We start from the raw sequence: 22,657 nt of genomic DNA on the forward strand, positions 1-22,657 counted from the left end.
TACGGGCTGCACTGGAACCAAAGAGTAAATAAAGTTTCCTGGAAATAAGTGCAGGAGCTCTGCAGCACCGCGTGGCACAAACATGCACACGAGCGCGCAGCGCTCTCCGCTCGCTCTTCCCCAAATTCTCCTGCCTGAATTTCAGTCACTGCTCTTCGCCAGCCGAAAGGCATCAGCAGGAGCACTTGAGGCTTTTCTTGGAGAGCAACCTCAGAGTGTTGTATACAGCAAGGGGGTGAAACCACAGGGCTGTGGAGTAGGCACGGCGATGGAGAGCAGCGGGACAGGAATCCTGAGTAAATCCAGTGAATGGGAAGATAATATACATCATGGCTCACAGGCTACTTTATTCCTCCTTTTTCTTTTTTTTCTTCTTTTCAGAAAAATGTGCCTTAACTGTCCAGTATAAATATTTGTTTCCAATGTTGTCATGAATTGTACTTTTCCACTGCATGCTACTAACTCAGAAATACCATCTGATCCTCTAGCAGACACAAAGGAACTATGTTTTGCAGGGACAGAGAAGGGGGGGAAGCCCTTGGCATTGCTCTGTTATTTCACCCTTTAAACCCCTCCTTTTCCCTCCCTATCCAAATTTTCCTTTCGCATCTTATTCAACTAATGGACATCTCTCCTGAGGACTGAGGATTCCTTGCTGCTTCTTGATTAAGAGTTTTTAAGAAGCCGTGAAGGAAGATATTCTTTGAAACTGGATCTACTGTAGGATAGGAGCCAGCACACAGGACACCGTGTCTTTCAGAGAGGGCCACACACAGTGCCACTCCAGTCATATGACTTCTCTGTCACATCCTGAAGCCATTTCCAGCTCGTGTGCGAGTTTGTACTCCCATTTAGAAAAGGATGGGATATATTGGGAACACACATATGGAAACACTTTCAGGGAATCAGTTTCCATGAAATCCATAATAAGCCAAGTGGCTTCAGATGTGGCAGTGTGCCTCAGATTAGCCAAAAAAAAAAGAAAAAAAAGAGGAAAAAAAGAAGGAAAATTCTTCCCTTTCAATCCTTATTTCAGTTTCAGGGGTGGGGGGGAGAAGGAAAATTGAAACCAACTAATGACTTATGGCTACCAAAACAGGGAGTCACAAAATAATACAACTAACAAGAGCACTCCTCCTCCCCCAAATAAGGACACTACTATCAGCATTCCTGCAGCTCCCAAAAAGCTCTCCTGGCATCTGCCAAGCTCACATGGGATCAGCAGAGCCATGGTCCTGCCTGTGCCAGCCTGCATGGGTTGGGCAGGTGCCCACTGTCTGGTAACCTGTGGGAGCAATTTTTTCCTTCCCTTACAAATTTTCCATCCTTCCCTTTCCTTCCTGCCCTTCCAAAAGCTACAACTCAGTGATAAACTGTCCATTAAGTTAATCTCCTGGAAAATGCCGGATTCAGGAGAGGATATGCCATGGATGGGGTTGGCTGTAACCAAGCCATACTAAAAGCAGGGCTTATTGTGGGATGGTGTATTTGGTTTGCCAGGCAAGGGGTGGATATCACCTGCCTGCTGTCCTTGGAACCAAAGCTCAAGACCAACTGCCAGGTGCCCTCACTGATGGGTACCAGAGAGCAGAACAATCCCAAACAGAACAGAAAAGGATTGGAGGCAGGAGGAAAGGACCCAGCTCATCCAAGCTACTGTGGAATAATTGCACAGCTGAGGAAGTGGGAAGAAGCACAGATCAAGTGGCAGGAGTTCAAATGGAAACTGAAGACATGCTACGTGCATCTCTGCAACAGATACCCGCCTTTTTATCACGAGAAAATAACCAGGAATTTGGCTGCTAATTGGGGCCGTATCCTACAAACCTTACTTTTCCTGACAAACAAATGACTCCACAAATAGTCCCTCTGTTTCCAATAGGGTTATTTGCGGTGGGAGGGACCACCCAACATGCGAGGATCAGGCCCTCCATTCGCTCGCTTCAAACTTCCACAGCCAAATGTGAACACAAAAAAAATACCCACGAGCTGCAAAGGCTTTTCCTCACTGCTGCTGGAAAAGCCCTGGACGAGGATGGCTGTGGAAAGGTCTCGTGTGCTATTAATATGATGCTCTTGCTGGCTTCCGCCGCCGAAACGCGGATTTGCCATTTGTTTCTCAGGCTGGTTCTTTCCACTCAAGCCCCAGCACAGTAACTAACTGAAAACTTCTGCATCAAGGAGAAGGTCTCTTTTAAAGTTTGGCTTGGCGTTGCTTTCAAAGAGTTGTCTGTATATTTTAGAATATGTAGAACTTGCCTTTGATTTAAACCTCGCTCTTAACAATAGACAAGAGACGATTTCTCTACTGAACGATTTAAACAAAAACAAACATATTTTGGTTACTCGGCCTTGTTTTTCAAAACGCTCTGTTTTCTTTTTTTTTTTCCCAGAGAAAAATCAAACCCTACAAATCATTACACTTCTGGCCAAAAAAAATTTAAATTCACAAATGTAGATAATTCTTTTTTTTTTTTTTTGCCCTGAACAATATCATACACAGAGAAAGAAGAGCACCTCCCCAGCCCCCAGACATCCATAAAACACGAAACCCCCTCATCTAAACAATTAAAACCATACTTTTCTCCTCCAAAATAACTTCTGCCTTCAAAGGGCTTTTTCAGCCTCGGTCCCTGTCCACAAGCAGGGCCATGATGTTGATTTCTGATCCTGCCCAGCACGCAGCCCCGTGTCCCCAGAGGGAGAGCAGCCGCCCCTGGTCCTGCGGAGGCAGCGGAAGGCGGCTGCCTGTGCTGGGAGCTGGGGCTCTGCAGGGGCAGCTGCTCTGAGGGGATGAGGGCACTGAGCCCATGGGACTTCTGGCTACTGGAGAAAGGAGAGGGGAGAAGATACCAGGGAGGCATTTCCATCTTAGGTTGAGGATTTTAGCAGCAGACGCAATAATGCTGTTGGAGTGAAAACAGTGGAAAATAACCCAGTGATGGACAGAGTTTTTTCCCTTACAGTGTGAATACATTTCCCCCAAGTAACACAAACAGTGTAGTGACATTGGGCTCTGTGATGAAATGGTCAAACACGTCAGCGTGACTCAAGGCTAAGGAAATTTCAGGAGGCTCAGGGTGAGAGGAGCCCTGTGGGGAGAGCTATAGGTGAGCCCCATGCTGAATCCTGCTCCCATGTCATGAGGCAGAGTGAGAACAGCTCGGGGATGTCACAAACCTTGGCATGGCAGGAGCGAAGCTGTGGCTCTATAGCCACAGAGCAGGACTTGCAGGACCATCACCATGAGCTTCAGGAAGATGGAGGAAAACCTTGCACACAACTGCTGGTCTTTTTTTGCTGGAGCTGCTGCTCTCGTAGCTAAGAGTCAAAAATACTGAACTGTGTAAAGATCTACAGAGGTTTCAGTCCATGGATTTAGGCACTCGGTGCCTGTTTAGATACCAAGCTGCCACAAAATTCAGCAGAACACAGCTAAACATAGCTGTACAGCAGGGCTTGAGGCACTGTATCCCTTCTTATGTTCACTTTAACAACATACAATTTTCAATCTCATTTAATAAAAGCTGTGTAAATCCCTCTGTATATTTTTTTCATTCCTTTCAGACCTAACCTGAGCTTCCTACTAAATTAAGGCGAAATACTGTAAGCAAAGTTTCAATCCATTATAAGATGGTCTACACAGCATCCTCATTCATCAGCTGAGCTGAAGCTTAAACCAGCTCAACTCTGAACACCTCTAAAAAAATGCTTCGTCTCCATAGTGTAAAGTCTGAATATGGGTTTTATCCTCCCAGGAAGGTGGTGATGAGAAAAAGAAACAGACTTGAGTCTGTAACAGCTCACACCATAAACATGCTGGAGGCTGTTTGATATACAGCACCTTAGGCTATACCACTAGCAGCTCTTTAGACCATCAGTAGAGATTTATCTCAGATATGGTATCTTGGATTTTAAGTTCAGATCAGCACTAGTGATTGGGAATAAATAGAAAGCCCACTAAACCATTAAAGCTGCCGCACGGGAAAATGTGATACAATGCTTTCTGGCTTTTGCTATTGATTTATTTTTTTAATTTGGGCAAATAATTTCATCTTTCCTGTGTAAATTCTGCTTACTATACAATGTATATTTCAATACTTCATATTAGCCAAATGACAAAAGTTAGTAGTACAGTTTAGAAAATACTATGAAATCCTTTGTTGGAAAATGTTGCAAAGTTACAAAGATTAAAGGCAAAACCCAAAAGACATTTTTTATAAGCTCTTCAATGGGTGAAGACACAAAAAAAGTGGAAGTCTGAGCAAAGAGAACTTGACTTGAAATAAATTTCATATGCAATCCTGATTTCTGAGATAAAAAAGATGCATACGAACTCAGCCTGAATTAGCACCTTCAGTTGCCTATATCTGCTGAGAAAGCAGCAGCAGAATTGCCTCAAACCAAGCCTCCAGTGCATCTGCAGCCCAGGCCAGCGAGAGCAGGAGCTGGCCCGGCTGAGCACCAGGCGCCGGCTCCAGCCCCACTGCGGCTGGAATGGCTTCCTCCACGGGCAAACAGCCTGTCCAAAAAACAGCTCCAAACCAGTCTGGCCCACCTACATGGGCCAGGCCAAATGAGGAACTGGTTGGGTTTGGACTACCCTTAAACCCAGCTTCCTATCTAATTTTGGAATCTAATACAGTGGCTCCCAATTCGGCTCCGGCGCTGCTTAGATCCTCCCTGCGCGCCTCTTCACCCATAAAAAAGAAAACAACACGGGTTGGCTTTTAGCAGGAATCAAAATGAAAACAAAAACAAACAAACAAAAAAATCCCTTTGGAGGGAGATATTTGAGAGAGGAAGAGGGAGAAAGCGGGAAGAGAGGTGCCTTTTTCCCATTGCCAGGATTCCTCTGTGGCTCCTCCAGCCATGCCAGCATCCACATCACAGTTCCCAGGGACTTCCTCTGAGCAGCTTCTGTGAGATGCCTCTTCCAATGAGCCATTTCATCTTGGTCTTATGTTGCAGAGATTTCGGGTCAGCAGCCCTTCTGGTGTTTTTGAGGCACTTGCTTCCCTTCCTATTTGGCCAGCCAGTTACCTTTGCAGAGGGTCTGTTTTTCAGTGGTCAGCCCCTAGACTGGATCCCAGGCCTTGAAATTTGCACCCTTTAGGGTATCTAAATGTTTATGATCTTTTTCACAGAGGTCTCTATACTTTCATGGCTGACAAATCCTGTCCAGCTCTAGTCTTTTAACTGCACTCAGATTAGCTATTTCAACCGTAATTAATACTTTTGGCTAGGATCCCTTCTTTGGGATGTAGTTTTATTTTTGTTTTCAGTGGCAACAACACGCATAACTAGTTGGCTCCACTCAGCATGGAGCAAATGTTTGATCCTATTTCTCCACACAGGAGCACAGATCACATGATCTCACAAGGTCTCTGTCAGTCCGATAAGACTGTGACACTACAGACTTATAGGAAATATAATTGATCCAGCAGCTCCCTTGAGGTTAATTCCCACCTAACTAAGGGTAAACAGATTCACAGAGCTGTGTCAACAGGTATTAAATACAGGGATCCAGCTAGAAACCTTCAATATATATATTCTGATTTTGAGCTCCAGGGGAACTGAGGGACCACTTCTGGCCAAGCTGAGAAGGTGATGGGTCCTGGATGGTCCCTTGGCCTAACCTGACCAACACCATTTGCTTCTTATTTCAAGTGTGACAAGCAGATTTTCCTTTCTTTCCTGCTTGTTCTGAAGCCTGGAAGGAGGTGAAGAGCCCCAGAGCTACTTCAGTAACCTCCTTAAAAGTTCATTTTTTTGCAAAGAAACCAAAAGTACCAATGTTGCTCTTTGCAACCCCTGCCACCACCTCACTGATTCCCTTCATGTTCCAATTCCCTCTTGTATTCCATTGCACATCTTGTAATCAAGCTGTACTGTACCTAAGAGTGCAAATTCATAGGGGACAGGCTGATTTCCTTTTTTCTTCCTTCTCTTTCACTGTAGAGTCCTTAGCACAAGGGGGATGAGACCTCCAGGCACCATCACAATACAAACACTCTCTGCAGCCAGCAGTGATTCCAGCAGATGTTCATTAGCTATTCACCAATACAACTATTGCTTTGATCACTGAACTGCACTGCTTGCAGGAGCCAAACCTGGATGCTCCAGCTAAAGCCAAAACCTCAACTGATGCCTTGACAAGGGGACTGATCTCCAGTTTGTGGAAAATTTTCAATCCCACAATCAACTTTCAACACAACACAAAACATCATTTCAGTGCAAAATTAAAAATGTCAAGCTGTGTTTTTACAGACATCTATCCAATAAAAATGATGTGCCTCATAGATTTGGTACCTGTGTTTCAAATTGGCTTTCCAAGCAAGCCCATTGTGAAGCCTAATTAATAAACTTAACCAAGACAGACATACCTTTAGCTGGCTTTATAATATTCTGCCAATTCTAAACAGTGCCTGTTTAATAGGAAAGGGCATTAAAAAGCAGTGATGCCTATGGATCAGACAGTGATATCCCAGATAAACATTAAAAATAACGAGTGGAAACCACATATGTGGCATCACTAGAGCTTGTGTAGGGGCTTTTCATCTCAGCTAAATGAAAGAGGCTTTGTGGGTATCGCTCCTAACCCAAGCATACCACCTTTCACTGCTCACTGCCAGAGATTTGTGATGTTAAGAGATGGAAAGATTGCCATGAGATGCCCTACCCCTCCATTTTGCTTTCAGAATTGATCCTTGGTTTAAAACCTTCAGGCTATTTTCTCTGCCAATCCTCTCCTTTCTTACTATTGCTCCTCTTTCTCACTATTGCTCCTCTTTCTCACACAAGCCCAAGAAGGCTTCTTCTAGCTGCCTATCCCAGCACTCCCAAATTACAAAATAACCTATTACAGCTAACACTCACGGCTACCACAAGATAAAAGATTAAATGGGTGATTACAGAGACTTTGAGAACAACAACTGGGAAGTTTGGAGATGACATGGCCCAGACAGGGCTGAGCACACAGCACACTGACTCCTCTCCTCCTCCAAATGCACCTTTAAACCACCACAAAATCCCCTGCATTAAGTGTATGATGATACCTCTCATGACAGAACTAAACTCCTTCACACAATGAGAACATTGCCTGGTCCAAGTAATCCCAAGAGATTAGCACAGTTTCAACTGTCTATTTGCAAATTTGCCTGTGGAATAATTAGGACTGTGGAGAGCAAAGAGGCTGCTCTGGTTGGGTGTCTGCTCCCCAACAGGACCACAGCCTCAGCTCTGAGCTTTGCTTTTGACAATGGAAATGCAAACTAAACCTGGGAGGAAAAGCTCCTGTGATTATGGTTTTGTTTCTTAAAATGGAAGATTAAACAGTGTAGGAAAACTAAGCAATGACATACATCCTACTATTTTATTCTTTATCTCCATCTAGGGTAGTGTCTGAGAAATTAAATTCATTTTGTGAGGACTTTTCAATTGGGCAAATACAAGAGCAGTAAAACTCCTAAAGGAATTGCAGAAGCCCACAAAGTCAGTGAAAAATGCTCACCCAGTCCATTTTTTCAGGTGGGTTGGAAAAGTAGAGTGCCACTAGTAATTCAACCAAAAATAACCTCTTGTCACAGATACAGTAGGAGTTTGGCTGATTAGGAAAGGGAACTTCCATGATTTTACAGATTATAGTGAAGCCACAGCAAACTGAATTGACCAAAATATTTTTTCACAGTCCCCCTTCAGATTCCTTTCAGGTCAAACCAGTTCTGTCCCGCACCAGCCAGTTCCCTGTGGCTTCTGCCACCTCCCTGAGACCGCCACAGCCTCCTGTCCTACCCACCTCTCTGTGCCTGTCACCAGCACAGGAACACATGAGACCCTCAGAAATCAAAATCAGTGCTATGTTCTGGCAGACAAAGTTATAGCAAAGTTGTAGCAAGTTCAAATGAGTGGAAGCTAAAGTTAGACAAATTCAGACTGATAATAAGACCCAAATTTCAAAGTGAGGTCAATTAGCATCTGTAACCAAAGGCTATGATGGGTTTTCTTTCCCTGGAAATTTTTTAATTAAGCCCAACTGAGTGTTTGGGCTTTCTTTTTTTTCTCAAAGGCTGCCCTCAAGTTCAAATGACAAGTAATATGGGGAAATCTTACGCTTGGGTTCAAAGCAGGTGTTCACATGGGTTTCCCTGTACAATAATCAATGAATTTATACATCTGTGGAGATTGGTTTATGTCAAATTATTCTTCCCTGTGCCTCAGAGATGAAGCTTCACCATTGCTAGAAATCCTCACACTCCACAAAACTCCTTGCACACAGCACTACCATCAAGCACCACGTGGGTACAGGGCTGGGTTCTCCCTGAGGAGCCACTCCACCACCCGCACACTGCTCCTGCAGACATGGGGAAAATGTCCCAAGCTCAGGAAGGCATCTCCTGCTTTTGATCCCTTCCCTCACTCTCTTTTGAGTCAGTCTGAAAGCAAACATTAAGAGATTTCCAGATTAGTGTCCCCAAATACACTCCCTTTATGCATATGAAGCAGTTCCTTCTCCCTTAATAACATCCTTCGTGCCCCACGTGAAGGTGCGCTCCCGCGTTTTATCTCATCCATCTTCATCTTCTTCACTGCCTACATTGTTTGCTTTTGTACAACCACAGAAAAGCTGAGCCACTTGCATGGCTCTTGCCTTCCCTTTTGTACCAATATCAGCCCAGTATCACCAGTAACAAAGCTCTTTGAAATATGACAGCCAAGCTGGCAGGACACCAGGTTCTTTTCTGCTAAAACATCCATCAAGAGAGAAAGAGATTTGGTCATGAGTAAAATGGGGCCAGCAACCATTACTAAACCACTTCAAAAAGGTGTTTTTGAAGCTCTGCTGGGATCTAACACTCCCTTGCTGACCAAATTCAGTGTGGTCAAATTCTGAATAGCCAGAAATGAGAAGAAATTTCAATGAAAACCAAGGCATCTCCAGCTATTTCTACCAGCAGCAGTTTTTACCTCTTGAATTGTACTTTTTAGTGTAAAATTTGCAGAATTTAAACCATTCAGCTCCTGAAAGGCATATGATACTCCTTTACCTTACCTTCACCAAACACAGTCACAGTCTGAGAAGGACCAAATTCTCCAGCATTTTATGGAACCATTTAGTAAATTCAAATTGGCCAATTAATCAAACTCAATTCAATGCAACAAAGATACAAGACCACAAAGACTTAAGGGCAACATCATAGAATCATAGAATGGTTTGGAAACGGCCTTTTAAAAGTCACCTATTCTAACCCTCCTGCCAAGGGCAGCAGCATTCTCAACTAGATCAGGATGCTCAGAGTTCCATTCAACCTGGACTTGAATGTTTCCAGAGATGGGTCATCCACCCCCTTTCTGGTCAGCCTGTGTCAGTATTTTACCATCCTCACAGAGATGATTTCTTCATGTCTGATCTAAATCAACTCTTTCAGTTTAGAGCCATTCCCCCCTTGCACTGTCACTCCATGCTCTTGTCAGAAGCCTCTCCCCAGCTTTCTTGTGGGCCCGTGAGGGGAGGGGGCAAATAAGTGGATCTGACCACCCTGTATGTACCAGAGAGCTTCACACATGAAGATCCATTTCCTCTCCACATCAGCACACATGTGAGCCTGCCTCAGCTGCCATCACTGGCTCCATCCTAGGTAGAAAATTAACAGCAATTCCAGAAAGGGAAGGGAGAAATCATCAAACGCCTTTGCAGAAGGATGAAACAAAGAGCTTGATCCCACAGCCTTCCTGTTAGAGGCTTATTGACTTTATTGGGAACACACATCTAGGTAGTGGCTCGGGATCTGTCCCTTTGGAAGTCTGGAATTGAGGACCCGGTTGCCCCACTAACAATTAGCATTCTGTTTACAAAACCCAGCAGAGTCAGTAAGAATAATCATTACAAAACATGCTCAGACTGTGATTCCGGTTTAAGTTAATATCATTTTAATGAGTTCTTCAGAAAAAGCCTGGCACTTATGGAAAATTTCCTTAATTAATATCAGACCCTAAATTAGTAATAAAAAAAAGCCTTGAATATCATTTGGTCTCAAGCTGGAACTAAAGTATGTTTTGGCATCATTACTAACTGTTAGCAGCAAGTTCTGGAAACAGATGCAAATCTTGATATGTGTCCTAAATATAAAACACATTGCACAAAAAGCTCAGATAAAAATATATCTATACATCCACATATATTTGAGTGTGCTATTTCCTGCCTGTATCAGCAACAAATTTATTCCATTTCAAAACATTCCACTTGTTTCTTTTCAGTACTTTTTAAAATCCCTTATTTCAGGAATAAAACTCCTTCCCTCTGCCTTCATTTTTCCTGTTTATTTCCTCTCCCAACAGCCGTTTTAAGTAAATGAAGAGGGCTTAAAGACACACATTGTAACATTCAAACATCTGAAAATCAGCCCACTTGTTTTACCACCTAAATATGGGCATAGGTGCCTAATTTGAGGCCACCCACGCTAGAAAAATTTGAGGTAGGGATCGTGCAATGCATCTTCTGGACAATTACTCCAATGAGAGATTCAGCCCAGTGGAGAGGCTGCTACTGAAAGCCCACAGACGAGTGCCAAGGTGCTGAGATTCCCAGGTGGCACCAAGTGGGCAGGAGACTAAAAATGGAAAACCTGCGGTAAACAAAATAAATAGAACCACTGAAAAATAATGAAAAAAAAAAAAGGAAAAAGGAAGGCGAGTTACAAGTTTAGGGAAGGCAGCAAAATGAGCGGGTTGTTTCTGAAGACCTGACCTCCCCCAAGTTCTTTACTTTGCCTTGACTCAGTTTCACCTTGCAGGGAAAGCATTGAACATTAGCAAGGCAAAATGGAGACAGAGACAACCTTGAGTCTTTCGGCTTCCATTTAATTAAAAAAAAAAAAAAAAAAAAAAAAAAAAAGAAGAAGAAGAAGACAGAGTGAAAATTGTTACAGTCACCAAGAAAAACATCCCAGCATAGCAAGCACACCAGAAACCGAGCTGGGTTCTTGGGTTTGCCAAGAGCCTGAGACAATATTGCTGAAGCGTGAACTGCTCATTCATGGCAGGGGCTGCTCACACCAGGGCCATGCTGGCAATAGCCACAGCATTAACTGTTTCTCTGCTTCCCACAGCACATAAAGAAGAACAGAATTGTATTTTGGAGACAGCACTAGTGCCTTCCTTTATGAAAGGTCCCGTCCTGAAATTTCCTTATTGCCCACAACATTTAATCAAGTTAGCAGGAATTAAGGGATGAAAGCACAGCTACTTCCATGGCCACAATTTCTACTTAGTTGCTGTAAAGTTTTCTGAGCTCCTTAGGAGAAGACAAACAACCTTTATTTCTAAAAGCTGTTTCAAAGACCAAATTCCCCCCAAAAAGGAAAAATCCTACTTTAAAAAAATCATATGAGTACATGACACTAGCAAAATCCAAGGTAATTCACACACAGGGTGAGAAACCCAAGATGACAACCAGTACAGGACCCCAAGAAAAAAAGCCCATCACAGTCAGCCTCTTTCTCATTGACATACAAATACTAAATCCAGAGGTTCAGCTGGAGCTGCTTCCATTGCATGTGGTTTTTTTATTATATGTTTTTTAGGCTAACAAGAATGAAAATTAAATTGGGTAAAAAACCAGTATTGTCCCTGATTAAGTCATGGCTGGCATTGCATTTATACTTGCCAGCCATCAGTGAGCTGGGAGAACAGGAAGGTTTCTTAAATTTCAATTTGAGATGAGGGTCCAGGATGGCCCAGAACATTGTGGTGATTTATCTACAGGGCGAGACGAATTAATGGGAAAGTTTGGCTATACACGAACTAGCAAACAGGGTCAGGGCACATTCTCTGGCTCTAAATCCAGTCAGGATGGTCTGGCCACAGATGTAATGTTAAATCCTGATTCCACAATGGGGTGGCTGACTCTGAGCTGCCCACAGGAGCAGGTTCAGGACTCTGCTCATTTCCAAACCACAGCTGGGACCTGTTTGAGACCATGCTGGCCAACCCCACTCAACACCAGCCTTGCTGACAGCTTAACAGTACTGGTATTTAACAGTCCAGCCCTACCACTGTGTGATTTATTGGTGAAGATACCCCTTTCTGGCCATTTTAGTTCAGAGGGATGGGGCTGCAGACTTCTTTTGTTTAGAGCCTGATCCCAGCATCTCCCTCATCGATCTCAGCATGCCCCTACTCAATAACACAGTAAATATAAAGACAGCAAAGTCCACCCTGCATCCTCTGGGGACTCCAGCTCGTGGGACAGCAATGTCTGGGCTTGGTGGCACATCCCCAACTGACAAATGTCTCGGAAGGGTCCCGCCCAGGCCTGGAAAAGGTGGGTTTGGTAATTTGTCCTGCTATTTAGATTCAGTTCTAATTTTCTCATTTGTCATATGGAACCTGTCAAACACAGACAGGATTTTCCACAGTCAGCACTGAACGTGTTTGTGGTACACCTGCAGGACAGGTCCTCCAGCATCTGGAGATCTTGACCCCACAAATCTCTCTCAATGGTGAAGCAAAAAGTAAGAGACTTTTTTAGTCTCTATGTTAAGACAGAAGGGTGAGTAGGTCCAGAAAAAGTGTAGGGGAAGAAGAAGTCTCCTCACCTTCCGGTTCTCACGATTCTCAAAAAAATTAAAATCCAGCTCATACCCTTAAACAGTGGAGAAGGTCGAGGTCAGGGTGAGGTAGGGTTAAATCAGGACTAGAGTGTAATTAGGCTGTGATATGGATATGTTTATGGGACAGTTAAACTGTCTCTTAAATCACCTCAGCAAAGGCAGACTATCAGATCATACGTGCCTGTACTTGAGCTACTCACCTAGGCTCGCTTCAGAGACAAACAGGCTCTTGCCAGGCACTGCCAGGGACCAGCAGAGATCACCTGCAGACCAGCCAAGTCCTGAAAATGCCAGTTTGTCCCCTCTGATTCAAAAGGGAGTTGAGGGTGAGCGTCTCAGGAATGGATGTCTGCCCTGTGGACATCAATTACCCATCCCTCCTTCCCCTGCCTGGGAGCAGCCCTCTTTTGACTGCAAGAACAACCCGACCTGTACTCCCTGCTCTGAACCTTCCATGTGGGGAGGACTTGCTGGATCAGCCCCAAAGTGTTATGTAAAATGGCTGTGATGTGTATATTTATATGAATCATATACATTAATTACATAATAATCACCCATGCTCTCCATCCCACATGCACTTTGGTTATGCATAGGACACAAAGACTGAGTGCATTCACTACGAATCATGCAATAAGACTACATCCCTCAGGCAAACTCTCTCTAAAATGACCCTTTTCTTATATTCCCATGGCTTCCACTACAATATTATTTAATTAAGAATATTAATCTGCTGGGCCACCAACTTTCACTGTCTTCTGGGGAAATCTGAACAGACAGACATTTTAATAAAATATGGGGAATTCTGCTCATTTTATTATTGGAACATTAAGGTAAGGCAATTTCATGGCCTTATGAACTTGTTTCTTTATTTGTTCTTGATATTAATGTGAAACTTCTGGACCAGAAAGATCATTGGTTCAAAAGTTGCATGAGTGATGCCAGATAACATTTTTTTTTGCTTTGCTTTTCAGCTCATGCTATTGAATACTGCCCAAATACCTGGGATATATCATTGATTAGCTGTCGGTGCAAACAGAGCACTGACCCCCAGTTGGAGAATATAGAAGATGAACACTTGCAGTTTGGCAGCCTTGGGCACACATGTGCACGTGCCTGCAGCACGCATGCAAACCTGCCAGTAGTGCAAAGAAGCCCTCTGAGACACTGACACAACCAGTTCAGCTGCATTGCAGCAGCTGCCTGAGGAGCTCCCTGGGGTTGCAGCCTGCTGCCCTTTGCTCCTCTGCCATGGGATGAGGAACTGCATGCACTGCTATGGCAGCGCCCCACCACATCCTGTCCTGCAGCCCCAAACCTCTTCTGATGCTCAGCCTAATCTGGGGTTTAAACACAGGCAACCTCATCATCAAATTTTATGGAATCCTTAAGGCTAAAAAACACCATTGTGTCCAACCCAGCATCACCATGTTCAACATTAAACCATGTACCTAAGGGCCACATCCATGGGCCTTTTGAACACTTCCAGGGATGGTGACTCCACCATTGCCTTGGACAGCCTATTCCAATGCCTTACCACCATTTCAGTGAAGAATTTTTTCCTAATATCCAATCTAAACCTCCTCTCATGCAACTTGAGTCCATTTCCTCTCATCCTGTCACTTGTTACTTGGGAGCAGCGCCTGACCCTCACCTGTCTGCACCCTCCTGTCAGGGAGTTGTAGAGAGTGAGTAGGTCCCCTCTGAGCCTCTTCTTCCCCAGGCTAAGCCCCTCCAGCTCCCTCAGCTGCTCCTCCTCAGACCCTGGGAAAGGGTGCTCCAGATCCTTTCCCAGCTCTGTTCCCTTCTCTGGGACACACTCCAGCCCCTCAATGTCTTTCTTGTTATATGAGGGTCCCAAAACTGAGCAGAGGATTCAAGGTGTGACCTCACCAGTGCCCAGCACAGGGGGATGGTCCCTGTCCTGGTCCTGCTGCCACTGCTGATATAGGCCAGGTGCCTTTGGCCTTCTTGTCCACCTGGGCACACTGCTGGCTCATGTATCCATCCCAAGATGGGGAAGAACACCACCACTTGGCCATAGGATGAGTGTGGTTTTTGTCAAAGGAAAATGATTAAAAGTAGCTCCTGAGGGCTGCCACTGACAATAAACCCAGGAGCCACTTCTGCTTTATTGGATGGAATATTTTCAACATCTGGGTGAGAACAACTTTAGCAGTTGTCCAGGTGAAGCCATGGAGGCTCGTGGAAAGGGAGGGTGTTTTGAAATTAGGGCAGATAGGAAGTTCTGTGCCTGTAGGTGTGACAGCCAAGGCTAGGGGGGAGGTTTTGCTCAGTTTTCCTCCTGCATGATGTTAAGCAACAGGCAGTAAATATGGCATTCATTAAAATGACCTTGTATACTTTTAACAGCCTTGATAATCAGATTTCTGCCACTGTATTGGAAAGTGACTTTTTAATTCAAGGCCTTATAAAACTCTAATTTCTCCCTCATGCTTTAAAAACGCCTGAAGTTTTCTAAGGATTTTACTGTTTCTTTGCAGTAATTTTCTACCCTCTTCAAAGTTCTGTTCTCTTCCTAAATATGCATTAAGTAACTGAGTGGAGATTTGCATTTCTTTGAGTGTGAGGGGTAAACTGCTTGCTGTACGGGGCAACTTAAAACTTGCATTTCTCTCTCTCTTTAGATAGAGGAGGTGTTGGATGCTGCCCTCCATCCCTGTGGCACTGCCAGTGAAACCCTTGAGAGGCACTGTCAGGTTTGCAGCTGAGGCTGCAATGTGCCTGCTTGCATCCTGAACACCTGAGTGGGTCCTTCAGCCAGGAATGCCTCTCTTTAATTCTGAATAGATCATTTCTATTCTGAATTTCTATTTCTGTCAGCAAACACTGCACACAACCTCTGGCACTTGTGGAGGATCAAAGTCCCCTTTTTCACTCTGGAATCTAACTAGAAGCAAGATCCCCACGCTGGGAAAGGTCAGGGCATTGCAGAGGCATCACTCGAGCCCTGGAAAGATGAAGGACAAGAAGCGCGAAGGCAACTGGCCACAGAGCACGGCAGGAAAGTTCAGTCCAGGGCCGCACAACGAACACAGCCAGGTCTTTTAGTCACTCCCTGCCTGTGCCCACATGCCAGGCGCTCACGTCTGAATACACACAGACAAGCAAGGGCTGCAGGGCAAGCATGCGGCGTGCAGCTGCCAGGTCCCAGCCGAGCCTCTCCTGCAGGTATTGCCGCGGGCACGATTGCAAAAATAACCCATTCGACAGCACAGAGCATCAGGAGGCTCTGACTCAAAGGGAACCTGTTTCAGGCCAAACAAAGCATTTCCTCAGCATCAAGCTGATCGAGTTTTTTGACCCAAGTCAGGGTGTTGCATGGAGAGCCCGCAGGAACCTGCTCCAAAACCCTCCAGCCCTCGGCCCGCATGGAGATCTCTGTGAAGGCAGAGTGCACTAGGGCTGCAGAGGGGTTTGCAGCTGGCTGTTTGAGAAACAAAGCTTCCCTCCTCCAAGATGAAAGAAATCAAGGAGTCTATGCTAATCAAATCCTCCACGCCTGCTGGCTGCAGTTCAGCTTGTCAGGGATGCAGCTCAGTGGAGGGATCAACATTTCCAGTGCTATGAGCTTGGTGGAAGGGGAAAACACAACAGCAAGAAATTCACCTGGCTGGGAATCAAACAGGTGTATGGCAGCAGCATCCAAGATTATAATAATATCTTGCAAACATGCAAAAAATAGATGTAATAAGACTGATTCTTTGGTTTTCATTAATGAATCATAAAGGCTCTCTTTACATTACACATGCTTTTTTGGCATACGCTGCTAATATTTCCACACTTGCAAGGTTGGAGTTTTAAGACTGAGCCTCCCTCCCCTAAGGTTCCTCATTTTTGGCAAGAGGTACAAGGTGACTGTCTGCCATGACAGGCTCTCTCTTACTTTGGGGCAATCAGATTACTTTACACAGATGGTTTTATCACTGAGACCATTGGAGGTGAATTGTGCAATACATAAATGTGCATTTGTTTGGTAAAAAAAAGTCTCAGTTCCTCACTCCTGTCTCGTCTATGTTCCTAAATGTATTTCCTCTCTCCTGCATCATTCCAAAGAACAATTTGGCCAATTTTTACCTTTAAGTGACTCAGCTTGTTTCTGATAGGCTTCTTAAATACATATTAACTAAGGAAACAGTCTTTCTTGAGCTACTGGATTGAAATACAGGAGAGTGAACCTCAGCCATAACTACTGAAGAAATAAAGGCATCTATCTGTCAGGATGCCTAACAACACTCATACCACAAAGATAAAGCACCAAAAAATAGACAGCATAACATTTGCTTTAAAACACAGGATTACAGAATGGTTTGGGTTGGAGGGGATCTTAAGATCATCTTGTTCCAACCCCCCTGCCATATGCAGGGACACCTTCTACTAGACCAATTTGCTCTCTGCCCCATCCAACCTGGCCTTGTATACTTCCAGGGATGGGGCAGCCACAGCTTTTCTGGGAAACCTGTGCCAGTACCTAACTACATGCAAGTGAACACCCTTTTGTAGGGGAAATAAAAAAAAAAAAAAGAGAGAGAATTTGTTCAAAGAATCGGGTTCACAATTTAAAAATAATCTAATCTGAAATGGACCTAAAGTTATTCGAGAAAGACATGTTCAGAGCAACATAACAGCTCTTCCATAACGGAAAAAAAAAGGGATTTTGAGTCCTGCCTGTCATGCAGGAACCCTGGTACCACTGCTGAGGTTTGCTCTCCTTGCCAAGGTTTGTCTGAGGCCACAGAGGCAGCCTCTGCCAGTCCTGTTCCTCTCTGCATAACTGTTTTAGGCAAAAGAGAGTCTTTACCTGAGAGGCGTCTGGGCACATCGGTAATGGCTGGAAGTCCCGTGCCTCGAGTGGAGGACAGGGGAGTTGTGGAGTGAATGGACGGTGAAGTCATCTGGCTCAAGTAGGATGGGTAAGACTGGTCATAGGACCATGGCGGGGATGACTGCGCCTGCCTGGGGTCTAGGGGGAAAATAAAAACAAACAAACAAACAAAAAAAAAAAAGATAATTTTTTTTTAAAGGAAGAAAAATTTTAGGGTATCAACAGCCTAATTGAAAGAAGTGGGATTACTGAACATACACACATCAGTACTACCAAGAGTGAGAAGGTAATGAAACACAACTTGCTCCTCAACACTCAGCCCTGTGCTTTTCCCTCCCCAGAACAATTTCTGTGGGAAATGAACAGACCAGAGGTCTAGAAGCTGGGATGCAAATTCCTGGTGTCTCTCTTCCAACATATCATACTAAGAGTTGCCAATCCTCCATGAATCAGAAACAGAAGCAGACAACAAGAATGAGCCCCAGGTCTGATCTTAGGAAGTGGACTTCATGGAATCATGGAGTCATTACAGTTGGAAAAGACCTCTAAGACCACTGAGTCCATCACTTCCAGGTCCACTGCTAAACCATGTCCCTAAACATCTTAGCTACAAGTTTTTTAAACACTTCCAGGGATGGTGACTCCGCCACTTTCCTGGGCAGCCTGTTCCAAAGCCTGAGCAACCTTTGAGTGAAGAAAATTTTCATAAGATCCAATCTAAATCTCCCCTGACACAACCTAAGGCCGTTTCCTTCAGAGGTGGGCAGACTCTACAGTCAGCACTTGGCACGCCTGTCAAGCTGTTATCCAGTTCAAACATCACACAATAGTGTTTTCAGTGCTGAAAATACTAGCCAAGCTGAAAAATGTCATAAATCTTGCAGCATCTGTCAAAAAAATGTCACATTTGGAAGCTGGCCCAATTACTTACAGTACCCTCAATTACAAAATATGAAACCAAATGGTTTGGGATAACTATTGGAAGATAACGATACCTGCTGATATATTTGCAACAGCTCACTATGGAGGAAATTATCTTTAGGATAAAGACAGATCAATTTTTGCTGAAGCACTGGTAGAAGGAGACCTAGTTTTACTCACTGATGTTTGGATTCATAAACCATTCACTCTCAGTTAATATGTGATGATAAAGATACCATTGAATACCTCATAAATTATGCTTTTTATTTCCTTACATTGACAAAACTAAAGCACTTGCAGCCCCAAAGTTTGTCTGGGGCACTGCATAATAAACAGAAAACTATCTCTGGACTAGCTCACAGAAATTGTAACACATCCCTTCAAATCCTGCCCACTATTTTCAGGGAAGCTCATCAAGTATACTTGATTTGGAGAACTTGCTCTATCAGAACACTGTGCTAAAGTATTCCTTTGCAGACAGCAATGTGACAGCCACATGGCATAAGCAAAGGCTCTTTTTCAGGAAATTCAACTCTTTTTTTCTTTTTTTAACTCCTTTCCCTGCTCTTCCACACAGCAAAACCTTGTAGCTTCAGCTACTTCTTGTTTATTATTTCTCTTCAGACATGATTTGTTTGAAGAAATGTCTGGAAAGCAGATACTTCCTTGAAGCAAAATAACTATATAGATATATACATGTAAAAAAAAACACCTTCCAATTTAATTTTAAGAGGATTTTCCTGGAGTTTGCCATTTATATTTAGAACTGAGTAATTTAAATGGTTAACATAAACTTCTCAGAAATCCAAAGGACACTTGATCATTAAATGTAATGAACTTCTTTGTTTTAACAATTTCAAGACCAGGGTTGTATAGATTGGCACAGGTTCAAATCTGACTGACTGCTCATTGTTACAGCTGATATTGACATATTTCTCTGCCTCATTCCACTACGATAATTCACCATACAGTCAATGGTAAATGATCTTTGAATGGCCACAGAAAGCCTAGGCTTGCTGGAAAAACAATCTTAAAATTAATGGTGTGTTAGAGCACAATCTCAAATCCAAGATCCTTCAAACTCCAAGACCTTTTCAATCTCTGCTTCTGAATCGAAAACAGGGCCCCTAAAGTTTTGGGGTTAGGTCAGCTTCAGTGCTAGGAGGAAATAACACAGCAGGTAAAGGCTGCAAAAAAAGTCATAGTACAGGATGTTTTTACATCATTTTGGTCTAAGATGGTGGAAAGCTCAGAAAAAGAGGCACCTTTCTGGAGGCTCATGCCACTCCTGATAGTGTAATCCTCATGGCACAAGAACTTCTTGAGCATCTCTGGCACTCTCATCACTTTGAACACCCATGCCAGACTTGGTTTTATACTTAACACCCTTAATCTAGCAACTGTGAATGTCTGTGTGGGCACAGGAATGACAAATAGCAAAAAGTGGTCTTTCAAAGGCTCATGTGTTATTTCAAAACAGTATCTCATACTGCATTGTCAGAAGCAGGATATAGGGCTGGATGGACGATTACTTGACCCCAAAAACAACCACATATTCTTTCAACATCTACCTCAAATACACCGGTCTTCCCAGGGAAGAGGAAAATCTTTAACCAAATTGAACATTAGATGATTCATCAGAGCTCAGTGACTGAGGAGGAGGTCACAGTACCTCAGGGCAGAGGGTTACTGCGATTCCTCCACACCAAGGCATGGCTGAGGTCATGGTCGAGGCAGGGTGGGAAATATTGCCCTGCGGATGACTGGTTCAAGGTATCTGTGACCCGTTAGGAAAGCAGAAAGTGAAAATACAAGTTTCACCAGATCCCAGAGCAAATGCCCTAAAGCCAGCCCTTGCTGCCTGATGGTGGTCAAGGTTTGCAGGGACATGAGAGAAGAGAGGTGAAACACTGTCACCCTGCCAAGTCGAAGGTGACCTGTGAGCCCACAGGGCAAACATCACTGCTCAGCAGCATTGCCCAATTCACAGTGAAAAATGCCACGAGGCAGAGCCCAAAGCTTCCCCAGACAGTCCCTGGAGATGGACATGCAGATCATGTGGTACCCTCTGGTTCACGTGGAGATGGTCCTTGCAATGGTGCTGGAGCACTGACTTCGGCCACTGAGGCCCACCAGACCATCTCTTCTGGTCCCACACACCATCAAACCTCCTGGGGGAAGGAGGGTGCTGGGGGCACCACAGGGATGTGCCAGCTGCCACAGCAGCACTTCCAGGGCAGACCCACACAGATGCTTCTGAGGCAAACATGAGGCCCTTAAGAGGTTCACCTCCTCCCTGCTCTGGCCCAGAAGGGGTGGGATGACTGTTTAACACCTACTATTGGGGAAGAAGCTGTGAGGTGATTTGTGAGAGGTTTTCCTTGGCCTCCTACACCACAGGCCAGCTTCCCTGTCTCTGGCTGGTGGGCTCCCAGAGGATCCCTGATAACCAGGGACTTTGCACCATCACCCAAAGCACCACATGCTCTGCAGGCATGGCACATCCTCCCATCACAAAAAAGCCCAGAACAGATGAGAAACCTTAAAGCTCATGTGGATTCCTCTCTAAAGGAATCCCTCCCAAAGAAGGAAAAATACTTAATATAAAAAAATGAACTGCCCAGGAGAAAGCCACCCTCATTTACATATGGCAGCCACGGGGAAGGGCTAACTGAGCATTCAACAACAGTGAAGGAGTCAGAGGCCACTCTGAGCTGGCCTTTACACTCGAAAACTTTGGAGTGATTACTAAGAGCAGTCCTCCTTTTGTAAACATTTCTGTTATGCCTGCGTGGGTGTGAGGGGAAGTGCAGCTCTCAGCGTATTCCTTCACAGCAGGGCACATTGTGGGTATGCTGAGACAGCCTGGGCACAGTTCAGCTGAAACAAATCAGCGGGGTGAGGCCTAAACTAATGTGCAAACAGCTCCATCCTGTTTGCACTTTCAGGTGAACCTCCACAAAGCAGGAAATACTGAGTATTGCATATTATTTTGTGTCTAGGTTTTGCTGTCACATTTGTAGTCATGGGACATGCACAGGGTTCTTGACTTTTGTTGTCTCTGACTGACTGCATTAAATGGACAGTGGATATTGATGCTTAATGGACAAATGGACAGTGGATATTGATGCTTAATGGACAATAAGAGTCTTTAAAAATTAGTCCAAGAGGAGATGCACCACATAAAACTAAAATTATAAAGGAAATAAAGAAAGAGCCCATCCAGTGACTCCTTCTCCCACCAGTAACCCCAGTATCACAACTGGGGTTTGACTTTCCAGTATCTCAACTTCCAATATGGAAGTGGCTTTCCAGTATCACAACTTCTCTTCTTCCAACAGAAATCATCATAGGATCATACAACAGTTTGGGTTGGAAGGAACCTTAAAGATCATCTAGTTCCAAACGCCCTGACACGGGGAAGGACACCTTCTATATTCTGAAGTGTCATTGGAGAGAAGCAAAAACCTGCAAATATCCCTGAAGAACAACTTTTTTCACTTTGGCATTGGATTGTGAAGCACACTAATTTTCTATAGGAAAAAGAAACCAATTCCCCCTTTTCCAAGATGAGTTACATGACCAGAGCATGATCAAAGATTGGCAGCTCCTTGGTGTATTGTCTCTAATACCCAGACATCACATGCATCATACTCTCATTTAAACCCAGCCATCAGCTCTAGCTCTGGCGGCTGCTGGTTGGATTAGTGCTACTGCCAATAGTAAAAAACAAGCTGTCTGGAGCTATCTTTGGTAAACACTTAGAGCAAATATCCTCACTTCTGATCTTAACAAAGCCAAGATGACTTTCTGCATGAGTAACCCAACTATTGTTGTAACACTAATCCCCTCAGCAAAACAACAACAGCAAAACACAACCTTCTTCCCTTCTCTAACTCTTTTTTAGGCATCTTTAAAAGGCCAGGGCTTCATCTGGATTGCCTCGTTCAATCAACAAAGTCAAATCCAGTGGAGTTACACCCCAATGTACAGAAAAGTAATTGAGACCAGATTTTGGCCTGAAGAACCTCTAAATCCATTTCTCCTCCCACCCCTCCAAGAGTCACATTTTTGAAATTAAAAAAAAAAAAAAAGATAAACTCAATGAATCATGCCAGTGGGAATCTAAGTTTTAAAAGGGGGCAGAGGGAAATAAAAGTCAAAAGAATAATAGGAGGGGAGCAAGCTTTATGAAATGGAGGTCCACAGTGGCAACTTGTCAGTCAACCAGAGGATGAAATCAATTTGCATAAAATCTGCAGGCTGCAGATTCCGTTTGCAC

The 22,657-nt window shown here is 44.1% G+C and overlaps 1 protein-coding gene across 5 annotated transcripts in view; it reads right to left on the bottom strand.

The window, feature by feature from the left end:
* Window positions 1-22,657, bottom strand: part of RUNX2 (RUNX family transcription factor 2) — a 157,078-nt gene that overhangs the window by 76,457 nt on the left and 57,964 nt on the right. For 4 of the 5 annotated variants that reach the window (XM_063153127.1, XM_063153126.1, XM_063153130.1 and 1 more), the window contains one exon: window positions 17,431-17,592. The exons of the other annotated variant lie outside the window; for it this stretch is intronic. In XM_063153127.1, coding sequence (XP_063009197.1) covers window positions 17,431-17,592 — 162 coding nt within the window. The remainder of the gene's footprint in view (window positions 1-17,430; window positions 17,593-22,657) is intronic. 5 annotated transcript variants of the gene reach the window in all.

Source organism: Melospiza melodia, chromosome 3, assembly GCF_035770615.1.
Source record: "Melospiza melodia melodia isolate bMelMel2 chromosome 3, bMelMel2.pri, whole genome shotgun sequence".
NCBI lineage: Eukaryota > Metazoa > Chordata > Aves > Passeriformes > Passerellidae > Melospiza > Melospiza melodia.